This window comes from Sebastes umbrosus, chromosome 14 (genome assembly GCF_015220745.1).
Source record: "Sebastes umbrosus isolate fSebUmb1 chromosome 14, fSebUmb1.pri, whole genome shotgun sequence".
Lineage (NCBI taxonomy): Eukaryota > Metazoa > Chordata > Actinopteri > Perciformes > Sebastidae > Sebastes > Sebastes umbrosus.
The window spans coordinates 23,951,056-23,968,958 of NC_051282.1; the positions used below are offsets into that span (position 1 = coordinate 23,951,056).

The 17,903-nt window shown below is 40.8% G+C and overlaps 2 protein-coding genes across 2 annotated transcripts; one reads left to right on the forward strand and one right to left on the reverse strand.

The window, feature by feature from the left end:
* Positions 1-1,261: 1,261 nt before the first annotated feature.
* Positions 1,262-13,268, reverse strand: atp13a1 (ATPase 13A1). Its single transcript, XM_037793016.1, has 25 exons — positions 12,739-13,268; positions 11,471-11,560; positions 10,957-11,220; positions 10,663-10,818; positions 9,558-9,627; positions 9,355-9,461; positions 9,084-9,213; positions 8,884-8,939; positions 8,423-8,549; positions 8,167-8,304; positions 7,929-8,049; positions 7,639-7,796; positions 6,738-6,913; positions 6,540-6,650; positions 6,326-6,451; positions 6,134-6,242; positions 5,773-5,966; positions 5,548-5,644; positions 5,270-5,454; positions 3,852-3,966; positions 3,550-3,746; positions 3,275-3,417; positions 3,041-3,152; positions 2,812-2,955; positions 1,262-1,867 (listed from the first exon to the last, which is right to left on the reverse strand). Exons 1-25 carry the CDS (start codon positions 13,120-13,122, stop codon positions 1,757-1,759), a joined length of 3,621 nt encoding a protein of 1,206 aa, XP_037648944.1. The 5' UTR covers positions 13,123-13,268; the 3' UTR covers positions 1,262-1,756.
* A 1,419-nt stretch (positions 13,269-14,687) lies between these two features.
* LOC119502361 (coiled-coil-helix-coiled-coil-helix domain-containing protein 5) lies at positions 14,688-16,826 on the forward strand. Its single transcript, XM_037793297.1, has 4 exons — positions 14,688-14,834; positions 15,057-15,197; positions 15,288-15,439; positions 16,492-16,826. Coding segments are annotated over exons 1-4 (318 nt in total). The 5' UTR covers positions 14,688-14,832; the 3' UTR covers positions 16,515-16,826.
* Positions 16,827-17,903: the final 1,077 nt, after the last annotated feature.

Sequence of the window (17,903 nt, forward strand, 5' to 3'; positions counted from 1 at the left end):
CCTCCTTTATAGCATTTCACAATCACTGGCTATTTGTTTTTTTTGCAATATAGACGTGTTATTTGCTTTGAGTGTAGTCCAGTCATGATTACTAGCTAAAAATCGCCCTTCTCTCCCTTATCTATCCGTAGCTACCCAACACTTACCAAAGTTTTTCAGGGAACCACACACCTATGTTACACCATTTTCTTGAGTTTTTCATTATTTCAGTTCCCCTGATCTCTTAGTTATGACATCCTAATCAGTACATCCATTACGGGTATTTCCTGACCCCTGAATGTGATGTTTACATAGATGAACAAACACATAGATAAATAATGATATACTAGTTCTAGTAAAACTTCATGGCTGTTCCATTTTAACAAAGCATCTTTAATTTTTAACAGTCACTTTGAGCATTTATTCCAGCTCACTTTATCCTGCTGAAATGTGTTCATAAGCACCATAAATTACTATGGTAACTATGTAAGTGTACCCACGTGAAAACAAATTGGGTGCAATATCCACAAACAAATCAAGTATAATAAAAATATTATCAGATAATTTTCAAATTAAGGAAAAAGAAAACTGTTTCAGATTTCTTCATGTTGTTAAAAATAGGCTCATTGACTTTAATACACATTTACCATAAACCTCCCCACTATTTTTCCATTTTTAACTATAAAACTACTTTTTCAAAGCCTTTTGACTGTATATTCTTGACTTTATGTATATTTTGTTTTGCTTTTTGTAAATTTAAGGATGTGTTTGACAAATCATTAGTCCAGTGATACAATTTGTGGGATTATATCACTGAGAGGACACCGGAATTCTTCACATTTGGGATTTAAAGGCACTTTTTAACAGCAACATAGTTCTTGAATGATTGGTACAGTACTTGATTTACAATGCAATGGGTTGGATTTCCATTTAATTATTTTTAGGAAAAGCAATTTGTTTAAAATGCTCTAGTTTTTTTCATCAAACAAAATGTTTATGTAAGTTCATATCAAAGATAAACAGTTATCTATGGCTGATCTCTGAGACTAGCATGTTTAGTAATAGTGGTAATTAAACTCAAAGTTCACAATCTTCCACAAACTTTTCTTCAATCAGCTGATGCTTAATGAAATAAAATGTTTAATTAGAAATGTCTTTCTTTGTGCAGTTATTCTCACACCCTGATCACTCTTTACTTACCTGCTTATGGGAACAGGATAGTTCATGACCAGCTGGACATGCTCATCCTTTCCGTGTGCAGACAAAACACTTAGCAGACTCCTTTATTTGTATCTGTAAGTCTTTATAAGTCTGTTAGAGATGTTTTTTTTCACTTTTTACAAAATCAAGGAGAGGAATCAAAAAAATGAAAAACACTTTTGCAATTCTCTCGGAGAACGCCCTTTTCTGTGTTCCTGTATGTTTCACGCTGGCTGGCACACAGTCTCGCACTCCACTCAATACTGCTGTCTTCATGGCCTTGTGTGGCAGCCGGGAGGGACAGATGAAGAAAGAGAGAGAGAGAAATGTAGAAAAATATTATGAAGAAAAGAGAATTGAAAAAAAAAAGAGCTGATGAAAAGGCAGAAACGCAGATGGTTAAGGAGGGGCAGAGCAGGACGAAGGAAGGGATACACGGAGTGTTCAGTACTGCACGCCATGACTGTCTCAGCTGTCTCGTGTATGTCACAACAGCTTTAATTCTCTTCCTCCGCCAAAGTTTTCTCTCCCTTTACAGTTTGGTTGGTGAGGGCAGCGGTCGCTGTTGGCACTGAGTTCAAGAAGGCAGCCTGAGAGTTCCTTTGCCCAGCAGGAACTGCAGGATACGGTCCACCAGCAGAGCGGCGACAAAGTCCACCACCAGAACCTGGGCAATGATTAATTTGAACTGCAAGGGAGTAAACAGGAAGAAGGTTACCTTATGGAGATGGATGATCGGGTTTATTTACCAATGTGATCTGTTGATTATGTTTGTTCATATATGTACTAGGGCTGTCAAAGTTAACGCGATAATAACGGGTTAACGCAAATTAGTTTTAACGCCACTAATTTATTTTAAGGCATTTACAAAACTTGTGATTTTTAGGTTGTAGCAGTCTCAGTTTTAAAGCTGGAGTGAAAATACTGGTATCATATGAAACTAAAAAACCTAAGGAATCCATTGGTACCAACCATGTCATACTAGCTTGTCGTGATGGAGGCTAAATAACGCTCCAATCTTACGCTAAATTTTGGTGAGGAAAGACTGTCATGGCCATTTTCAAAGTGGTCCCTTGACCTCTGACCTCAAGATGTGTGAATGTAAATGGGTTCTATGGGTACCCACGAGTCTCCCCTTTACAGACATGCCCACTTTATGATAATCACATGCAGTTTGGGGCAAGTCATAGTCAAGTCAGCACACTGACACACTGACAGCTGTTGTTGCCTGTTGGGCTTGAGTTTGCCATGTTATGATTTGAGCATATTTTTTTGTGCTAAAAGGGCTTCTTGACAATATTTATCATTGTTTTGTCATATTGTCATATGTGTTGTGTTTTGTTAATTGATTTCCAATAATAAATATATACATACATTTGCATAAAGCAAGCATATTTGCCCACTCCCCTAAGATAAATACTTGACAAATCTCCCTTTAAGGTACATTTTGAACAGATAAAAAATGTGCGATTCATTTGCGATTAATCGCGATTAACTATGAACAATTATGCGATTAATAGCGATGAAATATCTTAATCGATTGACAGCCCTACTTTTTACCTTATGGAGTACATCATTATTACAAGGTGATTTCAACAAAACAATACATTGTAAAATAACGTCTCAGCTCACCTCAGTTGGAATATCTACAAGAGCAAACTGTTCATTGAATTCTGGCGAGGAACCAGAAAGAAGTCCAACAATCGCTAAACCCGACAGAGCGATACTCCATAGTAGAGGTCGATTCTCGCTGAGAGACTCCATGAAGGGGTGGCCCTGTCGGACACAACAAGAAATACTGTGAGTTCATATATAAAATAATGCAGAGACAACAAATACTGATGGTATTAAGAATAAGTACCTTGTAGTTAATGGCAAAGGTGGCCATCTGCATGGCCATGGACATTATATACACAGTGCTGTTAATTAGACTGGGTTCAAACTCTTTATACAGATCTGCAAACATATCCGCTCTGCAAAAGACAAAGGACAAGTGAAATGTTATTACAATGTATTCATGTAAATATTTAACTTGTAAAGCAGCTGCTTACTCTCTCTCTCTCTCTCTCTTTCTCTCTCTCTTTCTGTGATTTACCTGGGTGGACTTCTGCTTTGTGCCTCTTTGTAAAGATACACCAGACTACAGAAGTGAACAGCGAACTGCAGCAGCACAGTCAACACCGTATAGAGATTGAAGATGTTTGGTAAGGGCCGCTCTCGAGACAACGTTTTCAGTGGCTGTGTGAACAGAGGGGAAAAAAAGGTCATTAATCTATCAAAAACAGTAGTGTCATAGAAGAAAAACATTCAGTAAATATAGCCTTGCTAGGAGAACAAATCAATCAGAAACATGACATGAATCATCATCACCTTTGATCTAGAGATGAAGAGGAAGCATCCGGCCAAAAGCAGGCCCTGCAAGGTCGCTTGGAAATCGCTGAACTTGACCCCCTCGAGGTAGAGCACAGACTGGCTGTAGGCCAGCACCAGGGCATTGAGAGCGAGGATCTTGAACATCTGGAGCGTTGTCACCAGAGTGCAACGGCCTTGCTTTATTACATGGCAGACTGGGGAGGGGGGGAGGACAAAAGTTTCAGAGGTGTGGAGCAGCTTCATGTTCAGATCTTTGCAAACTGTGTCAAGAGCTGAAATCATTTTTGTGTGTTACTCACTGCACTGTATGGAGGAGAGTTTGGAGGTGAAGGGGGCAGCGATGGAAGCATCACCCAGTTTCACTACTTGTACCTGATCCTCTTCAAGTTCCCGTAAGACTTGACTGATCCTCTCCTATTACAGAATAAACCCAGATGTTTAGACCAGTGCTCGACAACGAAAGGCACATTTATTCTCTTTTTTGAGCTGATTTTTGTTAACGTTTGGTAACTGGGGAGGCTAACATGGGACTGCAGGCTAGTATACTGCATTCAGTGATCCGGTGAACATAAATGAGTTTCAGCCACTGTAAGTAACACGGATGCAAATAACTTGCTTTTCGGTGAATGCCGCTTTTTTCACCTAAATTTTGGGTGACTTGTGTGAATCGTCCAGATCCAAAGAGAGGTCTGTGATAAGGACATAGACAAGCGGACTTGAGTCCCGCAGCTCGAGTTTTGTGTGTGTGTGTGTGTGTGTGTGCAACGTCCTTTCACAGAAATACGTGTAAAGACTGCTACTGCTGGTGTGTATGTGTGTGTGTTTGAGAGAAAGGGGAAGAGAAGGTAGACTATTGCATGCAATGTTTCTGTAAGTTATTAATAATAACTTACTCAGAATGCTGCTTTTTAACCCGCCTGGCCTAATCCGCGATATTTTCTAATAAGACGAGAGCGTAGTAAGCATTAGAAAGCCCACTGAAAGCGCTGCATTTTCCATATACACTACACAGACCAACGTTAATGGGCTTATGTATGAATTGACAGTTGATTTAGTAGATTCACATGATTTGAGTCAAGTGATTCACAGGTTTTGTTTTTCGAGTTATTTCATTTACAACCAAGACATAGGCTGAATAAAACATGGGATTAAAAACATGTTCTCCCTTAAAATAACCTTTTGTTGAGTAAGAGTGCATTTATGTTTCGAGTAAAACAACACATTAACCATCATTGTGGCATGTCTTGTTCAACCTGACAGTGGTAGGTGTCAATAAATAAATAAATATATATAATAAATAATGTCTAATGATTCTTAATTACAAAAGTTCTGATCAATCAGGAATGGGCGTAGTTTTAAATGTTAATAGCTATTTACAGACTGTGTGGGCTAAAACGCACAAGACGCCTAGTTCTCCTTTACAATAATTTACTAGCTATCAGTTTACAATCAGGTAGAAAATAAAATATGTAATAATTAAGATCAGCATGCCCCCGGACCCTCAAGCAGGCTACTTTTTCCCACTGTCCATCTGCTCCAGATCCTTGTGGAATTTCCAATTTATTCAAGTATATAGCACAGGTTTTCGTCACATGGGTATATGATATTACGGTCACGTTTTTTTTCCCGACTTCGAGTAGCTCTCTCTTGTTTCACAATACATGTGTTTGCACCCCTTAAGTAAATGGTAAACTATTCCCTTCTTGAAGATACACACCTTTTGTGCTGCCAGCTGCTCTTCTCTCTGGGCCATCACCCTCTGCCTGGCCGCCCTCGAACTCAGTTTACCTCCTGAACTGACCGGCGGTAACGGTCTGGATTCTGCTACGGGTGCCTCCTTTTCTCTCCCCCGTTTCCTTCTTTCAGGCATACGCTCAGGGGCGTTGGCTAACAGAGCAACACCTGAGAAAAAATGACCATCACTACACACTGTTGGGTTGGGGGTCACACATACAGTACACACGTGTTTCAGTCTTGGTGTTTGATAAATCTCACCTATGTGGGCGTGTTTGAGAGCTCCGACATCATTCGTGCCGTCACCACACATCAGTGTCACGTAACCAAGCCCCTTTAGACTCGTGATGACAAATTCCTGAAACAGAACGGGAAGTTATTGATACTTTAGATACTTTTACATTGTTACAAACAGAACCATCAATCTGTTATACTCAAAAAACTGATTCACAAAATGCCTTTCAACAACCCCCAGAGAGATTTTACCTTCTGTTTTGGGCTGACACGGGCGAACACCTGGATGTAAGGCAACAGAGAGTGGAGTAGCGGGGTGTCACAGCTCAGTCTGGCAAGCCCCTCCCCCGTTACACACAGGTCAAACTGTTGCACGAATGAGGAAACGGAGGGAGGGGGCAGCGGTTGACACACGCTGCCATCGATGGACTCCCACTGCCACGTACCTGGAAAACAAAATAACATCAGAGGTGAGTGATTCTGTACTTTGTCCTTGGTCAAAACACCCTCTGCAAATGGATTACTACAAGAAGCTTTATGTGCTTTATTACTGACATCGTTCTCTGTCACTTGAGTAATACATGTAATTCTGTAAAGCGATGGCTTGTCTTACCCTGACCGGGGCCTTGCTGCAATACAAGTGTGTGTTCTTTCTGGATGAAGTGGAGCTCTCTCGCTACATGGCACGCCGTCAGTGGGTTGTCGCCTGTGATCATCACCACCTGAAAGCAAAGGGAGAGGATTTATTCATCTTAAAACCATGCTGTTTGAGTATGTGTGCAGTGTGTGTCGTCAGCTTATTTACATGATGAGATGCCTCCTGGATCTCTCTGATGACGGCCTTGCTGTCACTCTTGAGGGGGCAGGACACAACCATGAACCCGGCGAAATGCAAGTCACACTCCAGAGCATCGCGACTCATCTCCCGGACCTATGACACCCAAACAGATTCATCTCAGTTTGTAAATCTATTCTCATCAGACAATCTCTGATAGTTTTGAGTAAAATGAAATACGAACCTGCTGATGGCTGAGGTGTCCTATCTCTTTGTAACCCAAGGCCAGCACTCTGGCCCCTTCCCGAGACATTTCCTTGTGGACTTCGTCGTAATTCGCCGGACATTCTGCAAACTATGATCACAGCAGCGTTAGAGCACCAGTAGGTACGCTTGACAAGCCTAGATTAGAGCATGTATGTACAGTATTAAGGATGTGTACCATTCCTCTGAGTGTCTCTGGAGCTCCCTTCACAGTTGAAATGTAGCAGAGTTCAGTGGAGCCGAGTTTCTCGTAGGAGGCGAGGACTGACATCCTCTTCAAAGCGCTGGCAAAGTGGAAACGCTGGTGGATCTTTAGTCCCTGGGTTTTGATGCCTCGTGCAAACACCTTTTCATCTGGTCAGTAGTCAATGAAAAACTCACACTTAAAACCTGCAGTAGGCAGAATATTTTTGGCATCATTTGGTAAAAAATCCATAATAACCTTTCAGCATATTGTAGCATATTGTATTCTAGACTTCTGCACCTCCTCATGGCTATTTTTTCAGGCCAAGAAGTTCCTGGTCATTTTAAGAACTGCTTTTTAAGGAACTAAAAGGTTCCTTCAACCCATTATTGTCTGCATTTCCACCGCGGTCTAAATACCTGCGAAGATTAGGCTAATTAGTTCACTGACATAAAAAAAAAGCAACATGACATGTGACAAGGCCTGCTGGTGGTCGCAGCGGTAAACACACTCTGTAGCCTGCAATTCAGTGTGTCCGCCAGATTCAACTAAAAAAAACACGTTGAAAAAAAAAAATCAACCTTAGGTTTCGTCTCACTGCGTTGACATTTACTGCTGCATGTATTTATGTTGGATGTAATGAATGAAATGCAGTGGAGGAAAATAAAAATAAGAGCATCTGTCTCTGCAGTAAATCATCTGCTGAGTGTTTGATGGTTATTTATTTGTGCTTTAGAACGTAAGCGCCGTGAAACAATCAGTTTTCTGTCTTTCACAGCATCGCCACGCTGTCTCTCAGCTCGCTCACACAATCTCTCTCTCTTTTTCTGACTTTTTTAAAATGAGTCAGGAAGCCGACAGCAAAGCCTAACTTTACTTTTAAAGAGAAATGTACCTTTAGTGAGGGTCCAGTCAGCGGCGGTCAGCATGGCCTTCTCCAGTGGATCTCCGACCAGCTGTCCATCATCCAGAGTGACCAGTGAGTGACAGGTGGCCACCACCCGATGTGTCTCGACTGGGATCTCAGATACAGGCATCACCTCCTTTCCTTCTCTGTAATAAATGCAAACATCAGTCGTGACCCTCCACACAGTGCAGAGGTATGTAAATATTAACTAGACCATAGCGTAGTATACTTTGTGTTTGTGCTTCAAAAATTATGAATGAATGTTTGCCAGGGTTTACCTGAGGCCTGCTACTCCTCGTACCACCAGACTGTCACTGGTCAGTGTTCCTGTTTTGTCAAAACAGCAAACCTCCACCTTCCCTGCAAACGGTATCCTGAAGGGCTCGGTACAGAATACATCTAGAGCAGAGGAAGAAGAAGAAGATTAGAATGAATCACTGCTGTTACTAGCTGTGTTTTATAAGCTGCTTTGTCCAGGTCTCTTCATCTATTCAGGATAGGAGCACACAGACTTACAGAGTTTAGCCAGGGCGATAAGAGATGTGTTCACAGCCAGAGAAAGCTCTATGGGGAGTTCTGGTGGAACCACCGAAGTGAGGATTAGCGTGCACTCCAGAAACAGCTTGTAGCGGTTCCTGCTGGGGTCCTTGGTCCCTGAGGGAGTAACACAAAGCACAAAGATAGATATTACTTATGCCCTCACCTCCAACCATCACTTTGACTCTGTTAAATAATGAATGACACCTTAATGAATTGAATCTGTGAACCTCACCTTCTACCCACACGTAAAGAGCTGCAGCGATGGCGAACACGAGGAGGAAGAGGATGAAAATGAAAGTCTCCAGGTTGTTTGCCGTCACTCTCTTCACACCGAAGAGGATGGTCCGTAACAGTTTACCCTGGAAGCAAGTTTGAACACAAAATCAGTACACTTTTACAGCTGATTCAACATCGGACAGATATCCGATCTGGTATCGGTGCATCCCTAGAAATATTACTAACAGGTGTCGCCTGTGATGGTAAAAACAAGGGGAAATATATTTTTTAAGATAAGCACATAAACTATTCAAATTTTTATAAATGAATGACTATTCAAAAATCATGACCCATCTCTATTATACACTAAACACAACATACGTATTCATATTATACTCCATTTCTGCCAATAGATCTCCCTAAATGTAACACACTGTTCTTTTAAAATGCATGACAAGAAAAAGGCAACTTCCTCACCTGAGAGGTGTAGAATCCTGTTCTCAGTACGTAGGCCACACAGCCGTTGTCTACAGCTGCACATAAAAGGAGAAGATTAATGGGCTGGCATCTTGATTAGATGATGAAGACGGGCAATAGATGCACTATTGAATTCACTAATTCAACAGCCAGTATGTGTTATGGGTGGCAGATAAATGAAAAGAGGAATTAACACTTACGTTTGAGTCCAGCGCTGGCCTTTAAAGGCGGGCTATGTTGAACGACTTTTGTGCCCCCAGAGATGATGTGGAGTCGAGAGTCTGTCTGCGTGTCCAAAATTCGCTCCGGGTCCAAATCCTCCACGGGCTCCTGCACACTCCATATTGTCAGCGGTAATTACGATACCCCACAATAATCCCATGCTATTTAGAATAACTGAGGCGTACCCTCCAAAGTCTACGCCCTCAGCTCTGTATGGTGTTATCATGTATGTATTAGTTTGCCTCTAACCTTCATTTGGGGCACCGACTCTCCGGTCAGCATGGCCTCATCCACAATGCAACGACCCCGGAGTAGCAGCACATCACACGGCACCAAGTTGTCCTGAGGCGAACGTCCTGTGAAGCAGAGAACACACATTTTTAACACACACTGACAGAGTCGGTCTGATGTTTGTGGTGAGGAGTCATAAAAATGTTGATAGGTAAATTTACCTATTGAGACAATGTCACCAGGGACAAGCTCATCACTTGAAATTGGTCTCCACTTCCTGTTGCGATATACCTGGCAAAAAATTCAGAAGAAAAAATTAGGGATACTTTAACCTCATCATCATCATCATCATCATATAAACTATAAAACCTAAGGAATCCATTGGTACCAACCATGTCATGCTGGCATGTTGGGAAGGAGTTTAAACAGTCCCTGAAGGAGTCCCTAAACAGTCTTGGAATTACATAGGGTATCACTGTAAAGCTGAGACTCTTGTGGATCCAATGAGACCAATTGTATTCATGTGTGATGATGTTAGTCCCCATAGTAGCCATTTCATTATAGTGAGAACGTTTTTTTTAAACTTGACCTCACTGTATAAAATGACCTGTGGTGACCTCTAGATTAATCACAGCCTCATGAAACTTTACAGCCACAAACTAGAGACCTAGAGTATTCAGAGGATGGATGGCTTTTTTCGGTATACTGACAATAAGGGGGTTTCTGAGCAGTTTCCAGAACAGAAGGGCTCGCCATCTAATCGCCGAAAAAATGCAATTCTTGCAGAAATCTCCAATTGTCAAACGTTTTTGATTCCAATCACAGCATGGCTTTTTCTATGGTGTTCCTCAAGGTCTTGGTGTCTTAATGTGGTATTTTGGAGGGATTATTGATCATTTTTTATCAATTCTCGAGTGTTAAATTTTTTTTAAATTTAGCACCAAATCTGTGTAACAAATGGTATCAACCCAAAAATTGCTGCAACAACTTATGAGACATAATAGAGCATGGGAATGGCCATCATATACTTATATCATAATGTTCTAAGCCCTTATACACTTTCACAATTTATTTTAATTAATTAATGTTTATTTCTTATTAATGACTAGAACTTGACACACAGTGCTGAGCTGCATCTCAAATTAATCTTCAGGTTCTCAGCTTTCAGATGATGTACACCACTTCTATGCAACATCTACTGTTGACCTGCTATCTCCCCCTAAAGACCCCCTGTACCCCTCTAAAAAAAGACAAAACAGGTTTATAAAAAAGAAGGAGGAAGTGGAAAAAGTTGAAATACTAAATTTTAAGCTCAATCAAGCCTACCTGGATCATGTAGGGCTTGTTTCCCATGCGGCGGATCTCGGACATATTCCTCATTTGCTGTTGGACCAGAGAGGCCTCGAACGCCACCAGCATGAACAGCGTGAAAACACTGTAGTACCAGTATTCGTCCAGACACCACAACCCCACACAGAACACCTGATGGACAGCAGATAATAGATAACGTCACATGATTACAAGGTCAACAACATAATATCTAAAGCCATTGAACAAAAATCAAGACAATTTTTACAACCAAACCAGTCAAATCCTGAAGACACATTCTCACACACATACCTGGAAAACAAAAAAGGGAGCTGTGGCCCTCTCTTTGAAGAGCTCTAGGAAATCCGGCACCATCATCTCAGCGCGATTGGTGCCGTAGCGTTTTTCTGCAGCTCTGAGTTCGACCTCCTCCTGGTAGCCACGCCAGGACTGAAAGTTGCCCATTGGGTTGTTTATGGGAAATGCTATCGGAAGGAAGCATTTCTTCTCCCCGTGGTCGAATATGTAGCGGATCTTTTGAAACTCAAAAGATAAAATCCCCTCACCATTCTCATCCTGTTAGTCAGAAAAAGAAATACAATTTAAATTACAGCGTTCATTCAAGAAAGGTAAATTATTTTTTAGGGCTGACCCGAGTTTGTTATAATAAAGAATAAATCTCCAAATAGTCCATTCATCTTTCAGTGCAGTGCCACTGTAACGGGCACTGAAACAGGGGAGATGGAGAAATATGAGCTTTGCAGACAGAGAATGTAAGATCTGGGACATGTTTCCAATTAAGGCAACTTGGATCATGTGAACTGACCTGGTCCCTCTGTAGTGCCACGAGCTCGGCAGAACCGTTGTTGGGGGTGGGTATGACCTTAGCCAGCGTAGCCTTCTCTGGGTCTGGTTCCTGTGTTTTCAAATGAACAGGTGACAAATTCACACACTGTGGCAGGTCACGGTTATTTTTGGTATAGCTGTGTGCCTCTGGATGAGACATGCTCTGACATACAGCTGCTTGATCAACATGAAGTTCAGGCACATTCTAAAAGGATCCTTAACTTTACATTTGACCGCAAAAAAGTGTACCTGATTATGCTGTTGTTACAAATCTATTTTAATCATCTATCACTGTAATATGTATTGTGGTATCATTCTTACTACACAATTGAGACACAATTTTCTCTTTTAAATTGGCAGTACAAAGCTGCTACTAGCAGTATGGTTATCTCATGAAATGCTAGTTGAAAATGACAGTTTCACTTCCTATTACCATGCAATTAATAGACACTGAACAGGTGATTTTCTATACTTCAACAGATACCATTATAAGTTTGATCGTTGGTGGCTACAGAGGTCATCCCTACAACCATTAATAATCAGGGTTTAAAGCCAAACACCTGCCCTGTTATAGATCAAGACATTGATTCTGTACCTACTCCTTTTACTTTCAATTTGCACAGCAGAGATATAACTTTAATTCTATTTTATTGTATTTCTTATTTATTCTATCTATTGTAAAGTAGTTGGTATGTACATTTATGTAGAGAAAGTTAGGCTAAATTTTGGCGAGGAAAAACTGGCATGATGATTTTCAAAGAAAATGACCTCTGACCTCAAGATAAGTGAATGAAAATTGTTTCTATGGGTACCCACGAGTCTCCCCTTTACAGACATGCCCACTTTATGATAATCACATGCAGTATAAATGTTATTTTCTCCTATTCTAAAATTATGTATTTGAATATTTATGGGGTCCCTAAGAAGTCCAATTTTTCTTTTTAATGAAAAGAATAAATATAAAGGGTGAATTTCAAAATAAAGGCTCTACATTTATCTACAGATTTGTAAATACAGTGTTTTTTCGTACCTGTAATTACAGTGTTTTTTCGTGTCTTTTTGTGTGAATGATGCAGGCACTTGTGATCTAGCTGCTGTAACACCTCAATAATAAGCAAATAAATAATAGTAAGTAAGTAAGTAAGTCTATCTCTGATCTCTGTGTACAAGCAATATGTAAAACCAGTGGGTTCCCTAGACACATGTGTGGACTATCTCACTCACATTGTTGTTATAACTCATGTTTACCTTGGAGCAAGTGAGCCAGCAGTGCGCGTGCACGGACCAATAACCGGAGAGTGCCGTGAGGACGTGCGCGATCCCGATAGCGGCCAGCGACAGGAGGCCTGCCTCCGGATACTCGTTGGCTCCGTACACTCCGAGCCACACGTACAGCCAGCCCGGGTAGAGCACCGCCAGGAACGGGAGCACCGTGCCGTGTAGGAGCCGGGTCCTGCGCCGGTACAGCGTCACGGAGCTCACCAGCTCGTCGCCGGTACCGGTACCGTTACCGGAGCCGCTGTTGTCATAGTGGTTGTGGTTCTCAGAGGCGGCCGTGTGAAGCAGCTCACCCGGTCCCGGTCTCTGAATCCCGTCTGCGGCCACATTCCCCTCCTTCTCTGCGTCGTTCATTGTACTTTATTACCTCTGCCCCCCCTCTATCATCCACCGCCACCCCCGTCGTGCTGTAGCCGGTAAAAAGTACGTTTCTACCCCCGGTAACGCTCCTCGGTCCAGCCTCCGGAGCACCGTTTCACTGAATCGCTGGTTCTCTGACCGATGGCTTCCGCACACGTAATCACGCAAAGCCACGTCATCACGCAAAAGCCACGTAAGGTAGTCTTGGCAGTGTGTCAGCTTTACATTGATATGTATTTCCAAGACTGTTTAGGGACCCCAGTATGCAGAAATATTCAAATACACCATTTTAGAATAAGAGAAAATAACACATGTACACTGCATGCAAACAACTACAGTTTTTGACCCAAACTGCATGTGATTATCATAAAGTGGGCATGTCTGTAAAGAGGAGACTCGTGGGTACCCATATAACCCATTTTCATTCACATATCTTGAGGTCAGAGGTCAAGGGACCCCTTTGGAAATTGACATGCCAGTTTTTCCTTGCCGTGTAGGAGTGGAAGTATCCCTAATTTATTTTATATATTTTGTGCCACGTATATTGCAACAGGAAGTGGAGACCTATTTCAAGTGACGAGCTCGACCCTGGTGACATCGTCTCAATAGGTAAATGTCCTGTCAACATTTTTATGACTTCTCACCACAAAGCGTCATTGAACCGGAAAAATTTCTTCCTCACAAAACAAAAAAAGCAATGAAAACAATAAATGTATGCAATATCTTTAAAGTTTTTAAGTGAAATAATGTCATACTCTCGCGTGGTCTTTTATTTATAATTTATAATTTTTTTATTTTTTTATTGTGTTTTTATTTTTTTTATTTTATAGATAGATAGATAGATAGATAGATAGATAGATAGTAACTTCATTGATCCCGAGGGATATTCAAGTTATTAGCATCACAGTTCCATAGTGCAAAACATGTTAGTAAAAAGGCAGTAAAAAAGTTAGTAGTACAAAGTACAAAAAAATATACCAGATATAAAAATACAAGGAGATGAAGAAAATTGTTAAAACTGAATTTAGTGCAGGGTAACAGCTGTGATACACGACTATTAAAAAGTGCAGAAGAGACTGTTAAAAGTGAGTATAGTGCAGGGTCCCTCCAGCAGCTTAGTCTATGAAAGTGCACTGTGTGCATTATTATCTGTCCTGCAGACCGTCCTCCTTTGTTTTATGTTGGTTTTGTGTCATTTCTGTTGTCCTTTTATGTTTGGCACAGCTCTTTGTTTATGTTTTCGCTGTGCTTCTTTTGTATGTAAATGTTTTTAATGTTTTCTGCTGTTACTATGTATACTGTCATTTTGAAATAATAATAAAAATAAATTAAAAAAAGAACCGGAAAAATCAAACATTTTCACACTGTTAAATTATGTTGTTTAGCTATAACTCTCACGTAACATGTGAATAAAGAAGTTTATTTGATAAAATATCGACTGTATTTGTCGTTTAATGCTTCAATAAAATTAAGTCACTGTCCCTTTAAGAAATGCATCGTCATCAAAGGGGAGGAGCCAGAATGTGAATGACACACGCCTGAACCAATAGCGTTAAAGAACTATTTCCGAATGTTGTTTTTTCATCCAATCAGAGAGTAGTGGGTGTGTTTCTGCACAAACATGGCTCCACATGCTGAAGCACTGGTGCTATATAACCTTGATTGATCAGCTTCTTCGGTTGAGACAAGCCTAAAAAGAGCAACATGTAAGAAATTTAAATATTAACATTACATTTACTATGTTCTGTAGTCTAGGGAAGTAGGTACAGACTGTAGAAAGCTACATACAGACTGTAAATATAGACATTTTCTACTTTCTGTTTCAGGCTGCATCTTGCACAACACTGTTGCAGATTGAGGAAGTTCATCAGGTTATTGGAGTTGTCTATAATCACTGACTGGTTTACATACATCTGTCACCTTTTCAGGCAAGCTGCTATGGATATCACGGCAAAGTATTGCCATAAAGAAATGGAGGCATATGGGTCATGTGTGGCCTCCAACCCATCAACATGGCAGTCAAAGTGTCATGAGCTGAAGGTGAAGGTTGCAGAGTGCACATCATCTCAGTAAGGACTTCACTCCCATTTGCCTCAAACATTCTTTACACCCACATTTTTTGTGTCTAACCCCTTCATTATTTTTTTATATATACATAGCCCAGTGATCCAGAAGATCAGGCAGGGTTGTTCCACAGAGTTTGTAGACTTTGAGCGTTGTCTGAGAGAGAACCCGAACAATCCTACCCCCTGCTCAACACATGTGGCTCGCTTTCTGGGCTGTGCAGAGACCGTGGACCTCAGTGGAGCGGGTAAGTCCTCCATACACAACTCAAGGTCAAATGAAACACAGTTATGAATAGAAATGAGACATAGGAATGTGCAGATTATTCTGTCTCCTCACTTGTCTCTTGAAGAAGCAGGGGGGAAGGGGGGGGTTGCATGCTGGTTATTCAGACTTGCAGCAGTTAAAGCAGCACTGCGTAGAATTGGAGCAAATATGATTAATAAAAGTTATTTTTATAAAACATCATCATGTGTCCTCCTGTGCTCCTAATGGCATCTGCAAGATTTCACAGACCGGAGGAAAACAACCAATCAGAGTCGAGTTGGAGCCTTGCCGTCTCTGAGCAGCTGTCAATCACTCGCAAACTCCGATCAAACGGTCAAACTAGGCAGCGCTGATCAAATATGAATCAATATTTTGTTACTGTGATGACTATTTCTCGCCTCAAATGTTTTCAGAAACATCTTGTAGTGTACTGTTTAGTTGTAAAATGAGAAAGTTTGTGACTTGGCAGCCTTGTTGAGCTCAGTTGAAGAAATACCAAGCACCGCCCACCAGCCGGAGCAAACGTTCTAATTTTACAGCTAAATAGTACACGACTAGATGTTTCTGAAAAAATTTGAGGAGAAAAATAGGCATTAGAGTAACAGAATATTGATTCATATTTGATCAGCGCTGCCTAGTTTGACCGTTTGATCGGAGCTTGTGAATGATTGACAGCTGCCTCCGTTGAATGAACAGCAAATAGGAACGCTCTCTCTCTGAAATGACCTGTGATTGGCCAAAGTCTCCCGTCACAGCTAGATTTTTTCAAAGCCTGAAAACAGAGCCATGAGGAGGTGCAGAAGTCTAGTTTTCTCTCAGAACACTTGAATTACAATATGCTGAGAGGTTATTATGGAATTTTTGCCCAATAATGCTACAAATATTTGACCTACTGCAGGTTTAACTCTTGTACTGGTTATCTTAAAAGACATGTGGGTTTTCATTCCTACAAAATAAGACTGCACCAACTTTGAGCGATATTACTTTAATAGTCAACATACCAATATATTCCTTTTCTTTTCCCACCCATAGATGCGGTACCTCAGCCATCGTAGCATTCAGACGCCTTCCATCACCGTCAGATTACTCAAGCAGCACAAATGGGTTGCTTTCACATGCGTCCCAGGCATGTTACTGTATGTACAGCGAATGTTAAAACATCTGTGTGACTTTCTTCAACAAATTATGAATGCAACAGTACTGTGAGTTAGACAGGTTGTGTGGATTATTTAATTAATGCATCATTCTTCTCGTACTCCCCATGTAAATGTGATTTATACTTGCCTGTATGCAGGAAGTCTGATTTATTTTTTACAGATTTTTATTGAACCACCTCATTAAAATTGACATCAGACTTGTAATACTCATCCGGTGTTGTCATCCTCTGTTGTTTTCTGTTGCTGATGTCCGTCCCTCCCACCGTTGCCCTCTCCAGGTCTGAGTCAGAGTCAAATATTAAACTGGAATGTGTCGCTCCCACACAAACTCTCCTGGCTACTCAATGACTAAGAAATAGGGAGTCTGGGAAGAAAGGAGAAGCAGGAGGCTGTCCACTTCTAATCAGCGGGACTACTGAGAGAGACAGAGGGAGGATATTGAGTTATGAGCCCTGTGACCACTAAGCAGAACAGACCTTTTCTGGTTCAATTATTAAAGCTTTGAAGCGGAGGGGGGGGAAGAATTCCTTTCTTTACAAGTGTAATATCTTCAGTTTATACCGGATGAGAATCAGTGCATCATCATTTATCATATTTAGGACAATAAGGCAAGCGCACTTCAAAGATGAAACCGCAGATTGTATTGAAGATACGGCAACATTACATTCAAAGCACATCACCTGGCAACAAAAAAAGTAAGATAGGAACTCGCCTAATACCGCACAAATAAGTTACATTCACAAAAATATCACTGTAAAAGTACCATGAGTCAGTGATCAAACATAATGTCGTGAGAGAATGTCACAAGCTGTAGCCGATCACTAAATGAAACACCCTATAATCCTATTTTATTCTGCACCACATTGTGAGTCTGATTCCTGATGCTTTCTGCATTTGCTATCCAACTTCAGTTTTCTTTAGACCTACTTTGTGACACATAAATATCATGCTACAGTTTAAATATTTGCTGATTATCACAGAGGAAGGTACAAAATATCTACCTAACAACATCTAATTTGAGATGTTTGAGAAAGAAATTACAGAAATTGACTACAACATCACAGTCATACTCACATTTACATTAAGAGCACATCATCATGTGCCCAGTTTCCTAACTTTTGGGCATTATAGATCTATTGGTTTTTATTTACTGCACTGCTTCTTAATGATAACATTATAAAAGAAGGGAAAGCTAAAGATATAATCACTTATACAACCCTGTTTCCGCATAAGGCTCCTCAAATGACCCTGTAGTGTTGTCTAAATGCTAAAACAAAAGTGATTTTT